Here is a 16,281-nt window from a genome sequence, read left to right as displayed (position 1 = left end):
CCAAGTGTGGGTATCGATTAAACATTGCAATCAATTTTGCAAAAATATTTTGAGTTACTAATTTTATTTAAAAATATGTAATAAGCTGGAAAAGTTTATACATGGTGTACTCAAAGGACATTCTTGTGGTATACTTGGGCCAGCTTGTCATGTCTTCTGAATATGTGAACTGGATATGTTTCATCCACCAGAAGAGATGGTCTCAGATTCACATCTCATTCCAAGAACAGTTCAGTTCCCTCTAATACTGCTCTGTGATTTTAAACTGCCCAATGAGGCAACAACCTCATGGTGCCCAAATGATTGTCAAAAGCAAATGAAGAAACAATAGCAAAATGCCATTATTTTCAATTCAAATGGCAGTTCAGTATTTCTGACACTTTGACCAAATGAAATGAGACACACTCAACAGACTTCTATGATCAACAGGCCATTTGAAAGGAGCATGTTTTACTTTGGACAAAGGGTTAATGAAAATTAACAGAACTATCACCGTCCTTGGCAGCTTCCAGCATGTTTCCCTTCATTTGCAGCCCACTTGTCCTTGTGCGAAGAAAACCCCATATAAGAAAATCCCAAATTGAAGACAGGCTAGGTGACTTGATGAATAAGATTGATGTCACTTCTGCCAATGCAGCACTTTAACTTTTGGCAATACATACATCCATACATACACGCACATACACACATACAAACACACACACGCACATACAAACTTGCATCTAAACAATATATTTTAAAGTCTTTTACATTTCACTTTCATTCTTTTAGTAAGGGGATAGTTAAAAAAATTTTTAACAGAACAGCAGCGCTGTTTCTAAAGTCCTATTGTTCATGTCAAGCATGGAATCAGTATTCTGACAGCATGATGTTTGCAGTCAGGTTCAATGGTCAATCAACAGATGATGCTGTTAAGTTAGTTGTCACTAGATGAAATGTTGCTGAATCACAGAAAATGAATATCCTAGTCCAGAGATATTATAGACTATGAAATGTAAGTACACACTTAGATCCATTACAAGACACATATTCAGTGAAAGAAAACTGTATTGTTGCAAATATGCAATGTGACAATAAATAAACAGATTTATAACTCAGGGTCAAAATCATTTGTACAGTGGAAAGGTTTATACCTAATGTTAATTGCACCCCTATTTTATTTCTTTAGATGAGTTAAATAAATGTGAAATAAATTTGCTAGGTCAATAGGGCTAACACGTTAACAAATTATCAAATATTATACATAGATAGATAGCTTCATTTAGAAGAAAATATCTTTCAGAGAATGTCCTTCATATCCATTAACTTTACAAACTTCAACAAGTACAGAACTACCTGCAAAAGGTGAAAGGTTGGATTTCGGTTTCCACAGGATTGCATTAGAAAATTAGCTCTTGACTCCACATGCTTTTAAATATGGCTCTGCAAGTGAAGTCTGAACAAGGGATCATACCAAAGAGTTTGAGTGTTGCTTCAGGACACATATTTCAACTACGTATATACATTACCAGGCTGTATTACTCAATCGATGCTTCATATAACTGCAGGTCACCAAATAAACAAAGGGTAACAGGAATTCTGCTACATTTAGAAGCTGCATTTTTATTGTTTTAAATTACCTAGGAAAGAACTGATTCTGTGTCACAAATGAGGAATACTACTTCACTGCATTTAGTATTACCTTTCATTATATACAGTGAAATAAATGTAGAACAAGTGTCTTGAAACATGGCAATAAATTAGCATATAATTTACAAAAAAGGAAAAATATTTAGTAACAGTGTACCACATTAATACTGAATATAAAATATAAGCAACTAATCACAATAATACAATGCTAGTTCCAATCTGGATAAGGATACCTATGTGACATTCAGTGATTAATAGAGTCCATAATTAACTGTACCAGTCCTTGAAGTATGCACCTTGGGGTATATCTGTGGACAAGCCTTTTCTTAGTCTGTGACCAGATGCTGATAATACGGCATTGTAAGCCTTGGGCTCTTCATTATACTTGCTACAATGCACTGTTCATCTCAGCATGGAAGAGCTGTCAAACTCCTTTACAGCTTGCACAATTAGTTCTGTTATCAGTTTGAAAACTACAAAAGGATTCAGCTTTGATATTCAGAGTGGCTACAAAGTAGCAGCAGCAATGCACTGTGCTATTTGAACACTGGTTTGTTTTCTTTTATTCTGGTCTCATTTCAGTTCCGCTTATTTAGGTCCCAGATTGAAGCTTTTTTTTCATGTTCTAGTAATTCAAACACCTTTTTCGTGTTCTGTTCCCTTTAATAATGTAATCCAATGTTGCTCGAGGGAGTTGATTTAATTCCACTCTCAGTGCTGTTCTATATTGTAGATATACATTCAACTCCCTGCTTATATAGCACCAGCACCACAGAACAAAAAAAATCTGTGGAAACAGTCTTTGCAATGTAAATACCTAATCTGAGGTAAAGAAGGATTCTTTAAATAAAGTTCCTTGATGTTGAAATGAAACATTTACTGATAAACATACTCATGCCCTGGAGTGTTAAGTACTGATATGAGGGCCCCATTCTTGGGATTGTCATAGCAACACAGTTCCCTTTATGATAACTTAGACTTCCCAAGGCATTGACAGCACCAAGATAGACTGACTAGTTTTTCAGAAGGTTGTCCCAATGTTCGGAACTAGTTTGTTAAATAAGCCTGATGATAGGCATTTAAATGAACACTGAGTTGACATAGCCAGTCTTATTGTGGAAGAAAGCAGTTTAAAATACTGTCGAGAGGTAGTAGATGACAGATAAGATTTCCATAGTCATGACTAAGTGTGCAGCACAACATCCTATACAGATTGTCAAAACCTTGTTGGTCTACATTTATGTCAAAAAGGTTTTGGTAGCTATGACTTCAGACCAAATGTGCGACATGAGATGCCAGCCTGTATGGTTGTTTTGTGTAGCAAATCATCTTTGCTCATGTGCATCAATTGGCGGAAGTATGATTTAGCAGGTTCGTATCTGTTTTTTTTTAAAAATCACATTTTTCATGAAAATTACTTTAAAATAATTATTTTGAAATGAAAATAAATGTACTCTACTAAACATCTGTTCATTCAAGATCTACAGAATCTCACCTAACTGATGAAAAGTGCCCTGTTTTGCATGGTAATGGATTTTGTACACAATGATTTACAAATATTCTCACTTAAGATAGGTTCATTGCACTAGNAAAAAAGAGGCACAGTTCAACACAAATGCACATTCATTTAAGTACCTGCTGCAACCTGCTAGTGTTCAAGTACTGTAGTAATATGAACAAGTACCTCTTTTATTATCTCAACATTGAGTCTTTAATCATGCTAGGTCATTTGCTCTTCTAGCACTGGACTTTGGAATCATGTCTGTTTCAGCTTTAATGTAAGAATACTATGTGGTTTCACATTTAAATATAATTAAGGTAACAATACAATGTCAAATCTAAGAGTAATGTTTTGCTTTAATATTCCTAGTGAGAGTAGTGCTACCTAAATAGTCTAAAATCATTTATATTCTGTTTTACGAATTTTCTTTGGCTGCAGTTATCTGCTTAGCAGCACAAAAACAATGTTTTTAAATGCTTTTAAAACAGGTGTCTCCCATGTCTAAACTGAGAAGCATCTGGAGCGCTGTTTTTTCCTTTTTTTTTCACAAGCTCTGCTGAAAGGTGTGCCTCATTTCATAGTAGATAGTCTGTCTCTTTACATTTTGTCTAGCATGGTGGTCTTGATCAGACCTGCTGAAGGAAGCATGACATAAGAAATTGGATTCCTGTGTGGTCGAGGCCACTTCAACACTAGTGGCATAAACAAAGGCAGTTTGAGTGGTACAATTCAAGCCCTAAGCATCATTTACACTGGCAGAGCAGTGCCTGAGGATGTGATTTCCGCCTCTCTCCTATTTCAGAATGGCTTCAACAGGAATGTCCTTATTCCCTTTTATTTAAAAATAATTGTGAATTGAAAGGTGTTGAATTTATTTTGCTGACAAGATACCATTCAAACATCCAACTGCAGCTAGTACAAGAAATCTTGACTGATTTTGGTGCACTTCTCTATCCATCCTGGATAAAATGGTTTAGTTCGCTTCCATTGACGGAATGGACTAGTTACCTTAATGGGATTTGCAATGATGATATTAATTTTTTGCAGATATCTTTGAAATATAGGAATTTCACTGGACAATACTAGAATTTTAGGACAATGTACAGAAATCCGTTCCGTGTTTGGTTCCTACTGTTTTCTTAAATAACTTATCGGTTGATAGTATAAAACTTTTTAGGTCACCATTGAGTGAGATAAATAATTGCGATGCTTCTAAAATGTGTTGAAAACATAATATCTTTGTCGGAGTTTTTCCAATTCTTTATATTGACACGTCAGGCAAACTCAGATAATTCTCATTCTTTCTGCTTTACCAGCTTTTGAACGTATATGTAATGTTCTCTCTCTCTCTTATTTAGGTCCACTATATTACATTTAGCTTCCTGGTCCCTGGAGATGAACCAACTATTCAATTTGTTCAAGCGATCGTGCATGTTCTGTAAACAGCTGAGCTGTTTTTCATGTTGCAGAGCTGAAACCTCAGAAATGGCATCTCCTCCTCTCTGTGTCCAGCACTTCGTTAAAAAATCCCACTTCACAGAAGTTAAAATAACAGCAAATTATTGTCAGCTGAGGCTGACCAGTGGTTACGTTTTCCACAGGGTAAAGAGTTTGTGGGATGTCAATCCCATTCTTTTGTGTGAATTCAGGGCAGGCACGTTTTCCATGGTAGAATTAACGAGGCTTGCTGTGGGTCAGTGTCCTTGGCAAGTCTTACAGCACATCTGTCTAAAGTACGCTCTGCTGCAGAACTTGAACTTCAGCACCAGTGGGCAGTAAGCCACTTTGTTCACATCTTTGCATTCTGTTAAACAAAGAAATTGAAAGCAATGAGTAGGGCAAAGAAACAGATAGGACTCATATCCAGCATTAACATGTTTCCATTGATAATACCCACCTTACTCTCTAGATTTACAAAGCATTTATTTTTGCTATTAAACTATGAATAGTTGGTGTGTGTTTTTTTAAAACTGTGAGAACCTTTCTTGATAAGTCAGATAAAGAAATTTTATTTTACAGTTTCCAAATATATTTTCAAAAAACGTTTTTCAAGGAGTCATCAAAATGCAGATAGTTTTTTTTCTAAAATGCATATTACATTTTTTGATTTAAATTTTTTTTATCATTTGGTCAGAATACAAGATTCACTATGAAAGCTATAACAAACCTAACCATCCTGACTAATGATTGTATAATAACCATCAGCTGCACACATATAGGATTTGATTAATTGTCGGTCAGTTTACTAATTCTAGAATCAATGAAAACACTGGAATATCCTCTTCCTGATTTGTAGATGTAAAACATACCAAGGATATATGTTATGGTCGAAACAATAAATACCAAATGACAAAGTGCTTGCAGCTACTGTGAGAAATTCATAAACACAATACGTGAACCGTAAGGAAACACAAAACTGCATGAAAGACTATTTCAAATGGCATTTTGGCTCGAGTTTCAGGTGACCTTGAGCTGTCTGGATCTGCAACCACATAAGCACTTCAAAAAAATGGACAGAACTGTATTTCATGTATGGTAGTTCAAGCTGTTCGGAGCGAGTCTGTAGTATTCTTAAAAGCAAACGTAATGTTAAATTTAACACAAGTAATCTTTCAAACACGGGCTAAGGAAAAACTGTAGTTCACAAAATACAACTAACTCAAGAACAGATGTGGAGCAAGACGCCCTCTTCTCTATCTTTGCTATAAACTTTCACAAAAGTTTGAAACTGTTCAGTCAGCTTTGATGTAATCTTACTTCTGTCAGCATCTGAAAAAAAACATATTTCCTGAGAAAAATCTTTTGATTTATTTTGACTGTTTGCAATCCCCTGACCTATTCGAAAGTAAAATATCTGACACTGAACATGACATTTTGAAGNAAAAAAAGCCTTTGGTAATAGTTCAAATCAGAACAAAATGTTCATAATTTAGAATTTCTTTCACAGAATTTCCTTTTTTATTTAAATAGTGACCTAGAACTCAAGAATAAATTGTCAATGTTTTATCTTTCTTGTCAGTAAAATTGTTTTGGAACTACTCAAAAGAAATTATGCATGTCAAAGAAACCAATCAAATTCTTGAATCGAATGACCTTTACTGGCTCGTTTAATTCATTTTAGCCACTTGACATTTGGAACAGAAAGACAGGTTTAATACCCCGGCATCAATTGACATTAATCTGACATTTCTTCACAGAATTAAGCACATGCACAATCAGCAAAAATGTTTCCACTGTTCAGACAGATTGATAGAAAACCCTTTGCAATATGCCTCCTGACACAGGACTTGGGAAACCATTGATGTTTTCAATTTTCAAGGTTTTCACTCGGCAGAAATTCTGTTAATCAGCAAGCAAGCCGGTGAAGGATTCAGTAATTTCCAAGAAACACATAAAAACACTTGGAAATGTAAAAACACCTACTACGGTTATTGCCTAAGAAAGCCAAGCAATGCTGCATTTTTACAATACCCACCTTCTGCATTGGTGATGGGCATCGCATCACATTTACTTTCACACTGTTGCATTGAAGGAGGTCGAAGAGTTTCAGGACACTCACTGGATGGTTGACCGGTATATGAGAGACACTGCACTGTCCTCATCTGTTGCCCAAGACCACATTGGGCAGAACACTAGAGAAAGAACAAGAGAAAGAGATGCATTGTGACTATTTAAATTGTACATAATGTTAAAGCAAATGCTGTATTTAGTTTTAACATTGTTTGGGATAACAGCATAACTGGCACTCAATAATCTTATTATATCAACATACCAACATTTGGAACAAATGTAGTATTTTGCTCAGTAAAAAGCAGACTGTCTCAAAGTTCCACTATTCAAATGGGCACTATATAAATGCAAGTTGTTGTGGTTGTGTTCAAGCCCTATGTTGAAACTTTTCACTCATAATCTGGGCTGACACTTCATTGTAGTGCTGGGGGAACACTGCATTATTAGCGGTGCCATCCTTCGGAATAGATGTTAAAGATACCACGGCACAATACAAAAAGAGTCTCTCCAGGTGTCCTGACCAACAATCTCTCATATTAAAAATCAAATTAAGGATGTTAAGTCACTTATGGCTATTTGTGGGTCATTACTGTGTACAAATTGGCTGTTGCGCTCACCCACAAATTACACTTTATGGAGAACTCTGTGAAATGCTTTGAGACTTTTCAATATAAGGTGCCATATCAATTTAAGGATTATTATTAAGAAAGATATAAATAACTTTGTTGGTTAAAGTTCAAGGACTATACAACATAGAAACCCTACATTAACATTTTGGAGGTTAGCCTGAGAAATGCAGAATGGGTAAATGTTCCTGCCAATTGATGGCAATGAATATTCACTTCATTAACCACTTGGCAAGCATTTGTTTGCAGACAGGCAAAGCTTGGTTCCAAGTTCCACAAGAACTGAGCAATTGTCTAGTTTTATATAAGACTTTTATATAAGTTTCCTTACACAGCACATAAAGAACTGACATAATAATAATTGTGCTGGATTTCTGATTAGTGAAGTAGATGAAGATAAAAAGAGGGTATAATTAATTGTTGAGATGGAACTCAGATGTTATTTTAAGAAAGAATTTAGACTAAGGCTTCAGTACTGTCCTACATCCATGCCATGTGAGATAGGGTTGATCAGAGAGTGTGGATTTCCCATTAAAATCTGCAGAAAAGTGGATTCTAAATGAAGTCTAAATTTTAAACAATACCAAAATTCTGCATGATTTTAAATGTTAAAACCATGGCCAAGGATACGACCTTGAGGAATTTCACCAAGCTGCTTTCCAAGTAAGCTCATTTAGGTGATATGTGTGCAGCAGCTCAAACCATGGGAATAAGAATTTGTGTAAAACCAGGTTAAATTTCTGCAGCAGCAATAGTGGTTCCCTGTTTTGATTAATTTACCATGCTGACTTTATGAATCGGGAGACAAGGGAATGTCTGCGAAAGACCCTGTAAGGATAAGATGGAAAATCACTTCTGCTGCCATACACACACCAAACTCAATTTCAATCCAAGGCCAAGAAGCTGTCATACATATTCAAGATTGGAGGAACCTCAGGGGATTCACCACAGCGCCATAAGACACGTTTCTTTCATCTCTGTATCACAAACCACACTAGCAGTAGCTTTCCTTACGGTAAATACATTCTTGATTATGAAGAACAGGAGTCAGCTATCTCAGAATCAAGTCTGTTCAAGAACCTGACAATCAAAATAAATTTGTCTAAAATGAATACAACAACAACTTGCACTTATATAGCACCCTCCAAGCAGGGTAGAATCTCAGAGCGCTTGCATGCCACACTGTACTTGTCTATCCAAGTAGGAGATTGACACCAATAGGTTAATACGATTTGGGTTCAGTGCAGAGATGCACTACTTATAAAAGAACAACCTTTAATCAGTTGGGCACATCCCGAATCAGTATTGCTCTGTCCGTTTGCACTTTCTTCAAAGCAAGAGGATTAGAAAAAGACTACAAAGTGAAGAAAATAAAAGGAAATGGTTGCTCTAGAAAAACAACGGACTGTTTTGTCCACGTCACAAAAATCACAGTGAAAGGCAACCACGATTTTTGTGACGTGGACAAAGTATCTTCATGTTTGCAAAGGTAAAAGAGATTTAATTCTGAATAAACGCACAACGAGGAACTGAATAGCAATAAACTCCAAGAGTAGATTTCACTTGTGAGGTAGGTAGCCATCCAGCTCAGGATATCAGCCACCATATGATGTCAGTCACAGATATTTGATGCTTCTAGGTGAACATTCCAGGAAACAGGTGTCCAGAATAAAAAGGACAGAAAATTGGTTACAACTTGAGCTGTTTAATATGGCTTTTTGACACTTTGTGGGTCTATTTGACCTGAGTCTATCCCCTTTGACAGTAGGGTTTGATCTCTTATCAAGGTGGGACATCCTCCCGACGTGAAAGGCGCTCTATAAATGGAATCTTGTTGTTGTTGTTGTTGTTGTTGAGAGACTGAGCAGTAAAATGTGTATTTTGTTCTACAATCTACTACTGCAGGTCTGAAAATAGATTTTGTTCAAAAGAGATGGATATCATAAGTGACGATGATTAAATCAGTTCTTTTTAAGAGCTCCAGTTGAACTTTTCCTACGTTTTGCTGGACACATCTGTCAAAAGACATAGTTATTTTAAGACAGCCTCCTTCTTGAAAGGATAACTATTAAACCAATCCTTTACAAACTGATTGGTGTGCATGTCAAAGATGTGTTGAGGTTGTTACAATTCTAAGAGACATTTAATGAATAGCATAATGTAAACCTAAAATCTTTATAGAGTGGTGATACCACAGAAATCAATAACACAAGCAATAAATAATTCAGAGCAAGGTTAGAATCATAAGGAGAAACTGAACATTTGGTTACTTACATTCTAAGTAACTAAATGTTAATACAATATATGTATAATAATAGTGTTTTCCATGTCTTCCCTTCCTTGGATGGACATTTCAAAGTGCTTGACAATGCTGGATGGGCAACTGAGCCCTCTGTATAAATCAACAGATAATACAGAATCTGCCGAGATCCACAGATCTGAGCTTCAATATAAATCACTCTCTTCTTCGGGAAGGGGAGAAAACAGGGGGAAACCACTTTTGGTATGAGTAGAAATTGCACAGAATTATCTGGCATCTTAGCAACATTTATTAAAATATTGCTTCAGAAGGGAAATCGTACAAGCAAGTTTCTATTAATATTTGATTTTAGCTTAACTGTATGGAATGCAATCATTTAATGACTGCATTATTTAATCATTACATTGCTAGATATGTGTAATAGTGAAGGGCATGGCTCCAGATGGGAAATCCGATATGATCCAAATTGAGCCAGAAATTCAATTATTAGGTAAAACCTAAATTTGAATTCAGTTTCGGCAGTCACAGTTTTGGCAGGGCCAGTTTTGTTTCTGTGCGTTATGCACCTCTGGAATTTCTCTCTTGAATATTTTGGATAATTCATTTGTCATCATCTTGGACTTCCAAACAAGCGAACTTCTAAACAAGTTTGGTTGTCCGCCAAAAGTATAATCATGGCTATCTAATTTCTTCCTAAAAAATCTGTCTAGTTCAAGCATGACGTTCATGAACTAAGAGAGTAAGGATCATGAGGGCCTTTATTCTGATGCCTGGGAGCGTCCACCTTGAACTCTATTTGCCAAAAACTGGTTATGTAATTATTTTAAACGTCAAACTTAAAAGTGAAAGATTGGAAATAAAAATCAGTGATTTTTGCTAATTAAAAGAAGCATAGCCGTGAAGCAAATGACCAATTTTATTTGGAGGATTGCTGTTGGCCATAGGGGATCTTTAATATCCACCTAAACAGGCAACGGGACCTCAGTTTAACATAATTTATCGTTGAAAGATTTTAATAAATCAATCCTTGTAATTAGTAACAACATAAAATGTTCAGCGGTAAGCAACCTGTTTCAATTGACTACTGCAGTACTTGCTGGGATAGTCATCTTTAAGCTATCACTGCTGAAGTTATTTAGATGAGTGTGAATGAACATAAAATGATCTGAAGGGTTATTTTAACTTCAATGGTATAATTGGTAATTCATACACACTTTAAATCTTTGTTTAATTCCACTTACCCATTCCATGCAGATAAAAGCACCAGGACACACAGAGTAAAGCTTTAGAATAGTGCTGACTTACCAGACCCCATTCTCCAGTGACCCAGCGAGGGGGAGGGCACCGGCCAAGGCTACAGCGGATCCGGACCGGGGGCTTGCTTTCGGCTGAGCAATGGGAGGGTGGGAAGGTCTTGCTAAGGTCGCTGCTCTTACACAAAACAATTCGATGCTTAAATCCTGGGCCACATTTTGGAGTACACTGCAAACGAGGAAGCAAAGCAGTTAAGAAGTCATAGTTGAAATCCTGTTGAAAACCACTGAAGCCAATCAGATTTTTGGAATTTACGCCACGGATTACAATATTTATCTATCGCCAAAAATGAGTAATCACATTAGCACTGTGCAGGGAGTGGGGTGTGTGTGAGATTTAGTGTCGTTTTTAATGTATTTAGAACATTTATCAATTCCTGTGCATAAATATTTGAAATAAATATTTATGCAATGGCTATGACCTCCTGACATTGCTTTTTCATGGAAATACTTTCAATCACTGTGACCTAACCGTTGCATCATGTAAACATATTTCAGGCTGGTACAATCCCTGCGTGCAACAGATTGAAATAAACAGTGAATTTTAATCACAAATGGAGGGGAAATGCTTAGTCCCTATGGTGACTGTGGTGCTGAGCCATAGCAGACCAGGAACACCCAGGTTTAATCCCTGCTCTGCATGTGGTAGATTTCCAGATTAGAATGTATGGGGGAACTATAATTGCCCCTGAGCAGAGGGAAAATCAGTCAGAAATCCTTCTCCACTGAGCCCGATAGAGCGGCTCCAAACTCACCATGGTCAACCACAACAACTTGCGTTTAATATAGTGACCTTCACCCCGGATGGCATCTCGGAGCACTTAAATGGTCACAGTGCTGTTATGGTCATAGCCTTAAATCCATTGTCTTAAAAAGAATGGTGGAAAACACGCTTCCAAAAACACTGTTGCTCTAACTGTTTTACATGAAAGCATTTTGTGAGATTACCCAGTAACTAGATTTTCACAAATGTTGCTGCCCCATTAATGCAGATATCAATTGTTCTACTGCAGACACATATAATGCTCATCTTTCAGCAAAAATACTGAAACAGCCATTTGTTGTTGTTTTTCCTGGTTAAGATTTTTTTTAAATTTTGGAGTAATTTGAATAAATCTAGTAAACTTCATTACCCGGCAATGGGTTTCTAAAATACAATTATTTCCAATGGGATTCTTTAACAAGAATTCCAAGTCTCCTTCCAGTAAATAATAATAATAATCCTTGCATTTGATATAGCGCTTTTCACGTCGGGAGGACGTCCCAAAGTGCTTCACAGAACACACTGTAAAGTGAATTGACTGTATATTTGTGGGCGAACGCGGCAGCCAATTGTGCACAGCAATGTCCCACAAACAGTCGTAGATTGAAAATGACCAATTTATTATTGTTTGGGGTTTTGGAGGGATTATTATTAGGCATGTGGAGTAAGGAAACTTGCCCAAAGTTTCACCCTGTCTGGAATTGAACTCAGGTCTCTCGCTTGCAAAGCGAGTGCTCTAACCACTGAGCTACAGGACTCCACAGAAGCATGTCATGCCAATCCGTGCAAACTCTGGTGTAATCTATTGAGTGACGTTCCCACAGACCGTTGTGATGTGCAGCTGGTTTCTCAATTGCAATTTGGAGACAATGTAAAGAATCCAGTTAGAATTCAACAAATTTTAGACTGCACTAGTAAAGAAGTATGATGATTGTACCTCTGACCAATCCAGCGCAATCCACTGTGGTGGACAGGACTGGTTGTTACAGGACTCTTTCTCAATGGGTCTGTGTGTTAGACAGTGACTGTCATCAAGAGTTTCTTCCTCGGACGGTCCTATTTTCCTGATACACAATACAGTTCGTATCCGCATTCCACCATCACATGTTTTACTGCATTCTGACCAATCTCCAATAAACCATCTGAAAGGTAGAGAAATCAGTCATAATCCTGTCCATCTGAGATTTGCCCACCTACCATTAATAACTAATAGGGGAATATTGTTAGCTTGTCTGAGTCAATAATATACTAGTACAGACGCATAGTGACTGATTTATGTATAAAATGCTGTAATATTTACGTACAATTCCTAAATTTAATCCATCTGTTGATAGACGGAGTGTTTCTCTGATAAGAGAAAATCCAAACAATAAAAACCGCAAAGATCAAGTCAGAAGACAGACAACGTAATGTAAGCATTGTTTGTAAATTCTGGGTGAATGTAACAAAGGTTATAACTTTAAAACTCACTTTTTCCCTTTTGTATTAACATCCAGAGTGAAACTAACACACCCTAAAAAATCTGGTTAATGTAAACGATGATAGAGGCACATTATTTTGTAATACGAGTTACCACAAATTCCATTTTCTATACAGGATTAAGTAGACGTTGACAAAGTCAGAAATTAAGTAGGTCAACTTATTTATATGTTTTTCCCAAAGAGACAACTCTACGTTTAAAATAGGCCAGCAACATTGAGATGACAAATAAGGGCAAGTGTGTTACACATCATTTAGATAAAGATGTTATTTTGAATTGTTTTCATCTTAATCAAAGCTCAGCAATAGTGGGAACCCAATGTGCCATGAGCATTCACAGTCTTTGCGAATGCAATGACTGCTTGAAGCACCTGACCAAAGCACAGACAGTTTTTTTTGACGAAATTGTTTACTCCAAACATTTAGGTTTAATCTCTGGTTTGTTGATTTTTTTAATGCCTGATATTGGTCGCAGGATTCACTGTTGCTCCTTTTCACATTAAAACACAAACTTCCATTTGGTGGCTGATCTATTCCAATCCTTGCGATGAGAGTGAAAATGCTATATCATCCATCCATAAGTTTAAGGCAGCCCTTTTGATGCAAGAGGTAGAGGCTAATATGAAAACCAGCTTTTCAATTAGGGGATAAACTCTGAGGAACGATTGGTTAAGCTAGGGCTCTTCAGCCTTGAATAGTAGAGTCCCACTGGGGACTTATAGAGGGATATAGGATTAAAGTAAACCCAAAACAATACACAGTCACTACACTTCACAGAATACTCTGTGACCCGCACTGTGACATTTGATGTGAATGCAAGGATTATTATTATTTTCAGATATGCCAAGGCAGTAAAGCAAGAGAGCAATTTCCGGACAAACACCGGAAGTATTTCTTTACACAGAAGGTAATTATAGGCTGGAATGGGTTTTCCTGGTTGTGGCCAGGACTCTGGATTAATTTAAGAAACAGCTTGTTGCTTTAATGGGAAAATGATAGATTGGCTGAAGATCATAAGACTGAAATGTTCGGATTTGTCATACAATACTGAGAAAGTATTAGAGCAACATCATATTAAAATTAAATACAAGTGAAATTTATATCACCTCATTTTAGCATCACCAAAGAATATAGAAATAATGAGGGTTATCAATGGTAACATATGGTTTCCATCTTAATATCATGCAATGTAAGTTTCAGTCAATGTGTGTTTAATCCTAAATGGAAAGTGGAATCTGTGGTAATTCTGGAAAGCTGAGATCATAATGGGCTGAAGGATCTTCTTCATCCGCACCACCAGTAGTCACATGCCTCTGGTATAACTTACAATAACGTACACCAGAAAGCAGAAATCACTCCAAGTTTAATAAGGTAACTTGTGAAAGGATTGGAATAAAATTGGTGAAGAGTTATGAGGGTTGTCAATGAATGCAAAGGTAACATATGGTTTCCATATTATTATCATCCACTGCATGCTGATTAAAGCAGAAAGCTTTGTGTTAGAAGAAAACAATGTGCAAAAGTGTAAAAGACCAAAAAAAGGTTTTGCTAACTTACTCTGGCGGGCACGGTTCAGTGTTGCAAGCTCGCTGAGTTTCAGGTGGCTTACTTTCAGGATCACAATAACTATTCTGCACAATGGAGTTGTCATCTAATCTTTTACATATTACTTCTTGTTTCTGTGTACCTGTAAAACAGGAAATAGTTTTTCTCTCTTTCTATTAAAATTGCAGCACATATTTCAAGTAACATTCTTTTCATAGGGATGAAAAATGGATGATAATTCCTGAATTCTTAACACATGATTTTGCAGAGTTCTTCAAGTGGTTCACTTGGTAAAGGCACTGAAACTGCACGACTCAGATAGAAAGCACCTCGATCTAGTCTTTGTAGTGTCAGCAGATATCAGCCATGATGGCAGCAGTGTAATCTTGCTGTTACTTAGGTATTGTTTCAAATGGAAAAAGGTAAAAATAAGAAGCATTTCATAGAAAAGTAAAGAAAAACATTTACATACATTGTCAATTTTGTGCCTCATTTCAACTTACAGGTTAAGAATCTGCAATAGTGCAATAATCTAGACTGATAACGCCAAGAGTTTTTGTATGGAAATGTTTTATAAAAACTTAGTGGGTCTAATTTTTTTTCTGATTTTCTCCCCACTGACATATGGCTCTCTGCTCCTGGTCTGACCTCCTCTTACTGGGGTTCGGTTACATGGACGCTAGTTACCTTCCGCTACCTTGCCCGAGTGGCCATTATTCCTGTGTGAGCCTTGTCTGTGAGCATTGACACACCACTCGACTGCAGTGGCCTCACAGCTGAAACTAACCTCACCCCACCCACTCACACATACACTACTAGTATAGGGTGCGCTGAAGAGAAACCAGGAGCAGGAATCCTGGCTGGCGTTCCCCTCCCTAAGCCTGGGTAGACTAGGAACAATTTCGCCCACCCGTGCACCTGAGATCAGCAAACACAGTGAGGATATGATTTGAATCAGACAGCTAGTTGTCCATGAGCTGCAGCTTTATCGGCCCCCATCGAGTATTCTGAAGCACAGGGGAGTGATCCCCGTGCACACGTACACACAGCTTGTTTACGCTGAAGCAGGTATGAATCCCTCACTTCTGAGACTATATGCTCCAGATGGATATCAGAAATGAGACTCCAGTGCAATTCGTACTAACTCAACTCAAATCCCAAATCAAGTACTCATAGGAGCAAGCTACCCAGAATCAGCTGAATATAATTTAAGGAACAGCAATTGTAAAGACTGTACTGAGACACACATAAACTCGGTGCATAGTCATTAAAAACTGAGCTAAAGAATCAGTGATGATAAATAATTCTGAAGTGATTCTGGGTTCTACCTCCAGCACAGGTGGCCGAGCACTCTGACCACGGCAAGTGATGCCATACAAATCCCACTTCTGTGTCCCCACTGCCAGTACGAATTATTGGGACGTTAAACTTGTACTGGATTCCCTGGTTTGGTTCCTGTAGAAGCACCTACAATAAAACAAAGCATATGAAACAGATATCAGTCTAAAAACTCAGCAGGTTTATAGTGCAGTTGAAAATGTGTTTTCAGAAACTGCATTCACTGCATTAATTGTAACTTCTGGTTTGTGAATATCATATTGTCAGAATCACCAGGCGATCTGCCAAGCAGAAAACCCCCAAGTCAACAATGTCTA

The 16,281-nt window shown here is 37.2% G+C and overlaps 1 protein-coding gene across 1 annotated transcript in view; it reads right to left on the bottom strand.

Annotated features, from left to right (window-relative positions):
• Positions 1-1,582: 1,582 nt before the first annotated feature.
• The window catches only part of LOC103177863 (A disintegrin and metalloproteinase with thrombospondin motifs 6), a 36,120-nt gene continuing 21,421 nt past the window's right edge, over positions 1,583-16,281 (bottom strand). The window contains exons 8-13 of the mRNA XM_042331774.1: positions 15,955-16,093; positions 14,639-14,768; positions 12,540-12,744; positions 10,832-11,008; positions 6,606-6,762; positions 1,583-4,934 (exon numbers count right to left, since the gene is read on the bottom strand). Coding sequence (XP_042187708.1) covers positions 4,825-4,934; positions 6,606-6,762; positions 10,832-11,008; positions 12,540-12,744; positions 14,639-14,768; positions 15,955-16,093 — 918 coding nt within the window. The 3' untranslated portion in view covers positions 1,583-4,824. The remainder of the gene's footprint in view (positions 4,935-6,605; positions 6,763-10,831; positions 11,009-12,539; positions 12,745-14,638; positions 14,769-15,954; positions 16,094-16,281) is intronic.

The sequence above is a fragment of the Callorhinchus milii genome, unplaced genomic scaffold, assembly GCF_018977255.1.
Source record: "Callorhinchus milii isolate IMCB2004 unplaced genomic scaffold, IMCB_Cmil_1.0 Scaffold1, whole genome shotgun sequence".
Taxonomy (NCBI): domain Eukaryota; kingdom Metazoa; phylum Chordata; class Chondrichthyes; order Chimaeriformes; family Callorhinchidae; genus Callorhinchus; species Callorhinchus milii.
The sequence above is the reverse complement of the archived record's forward strand: the minus strand, read 5'-3'. Positions and strand labels throughout refer to the sequence as shown.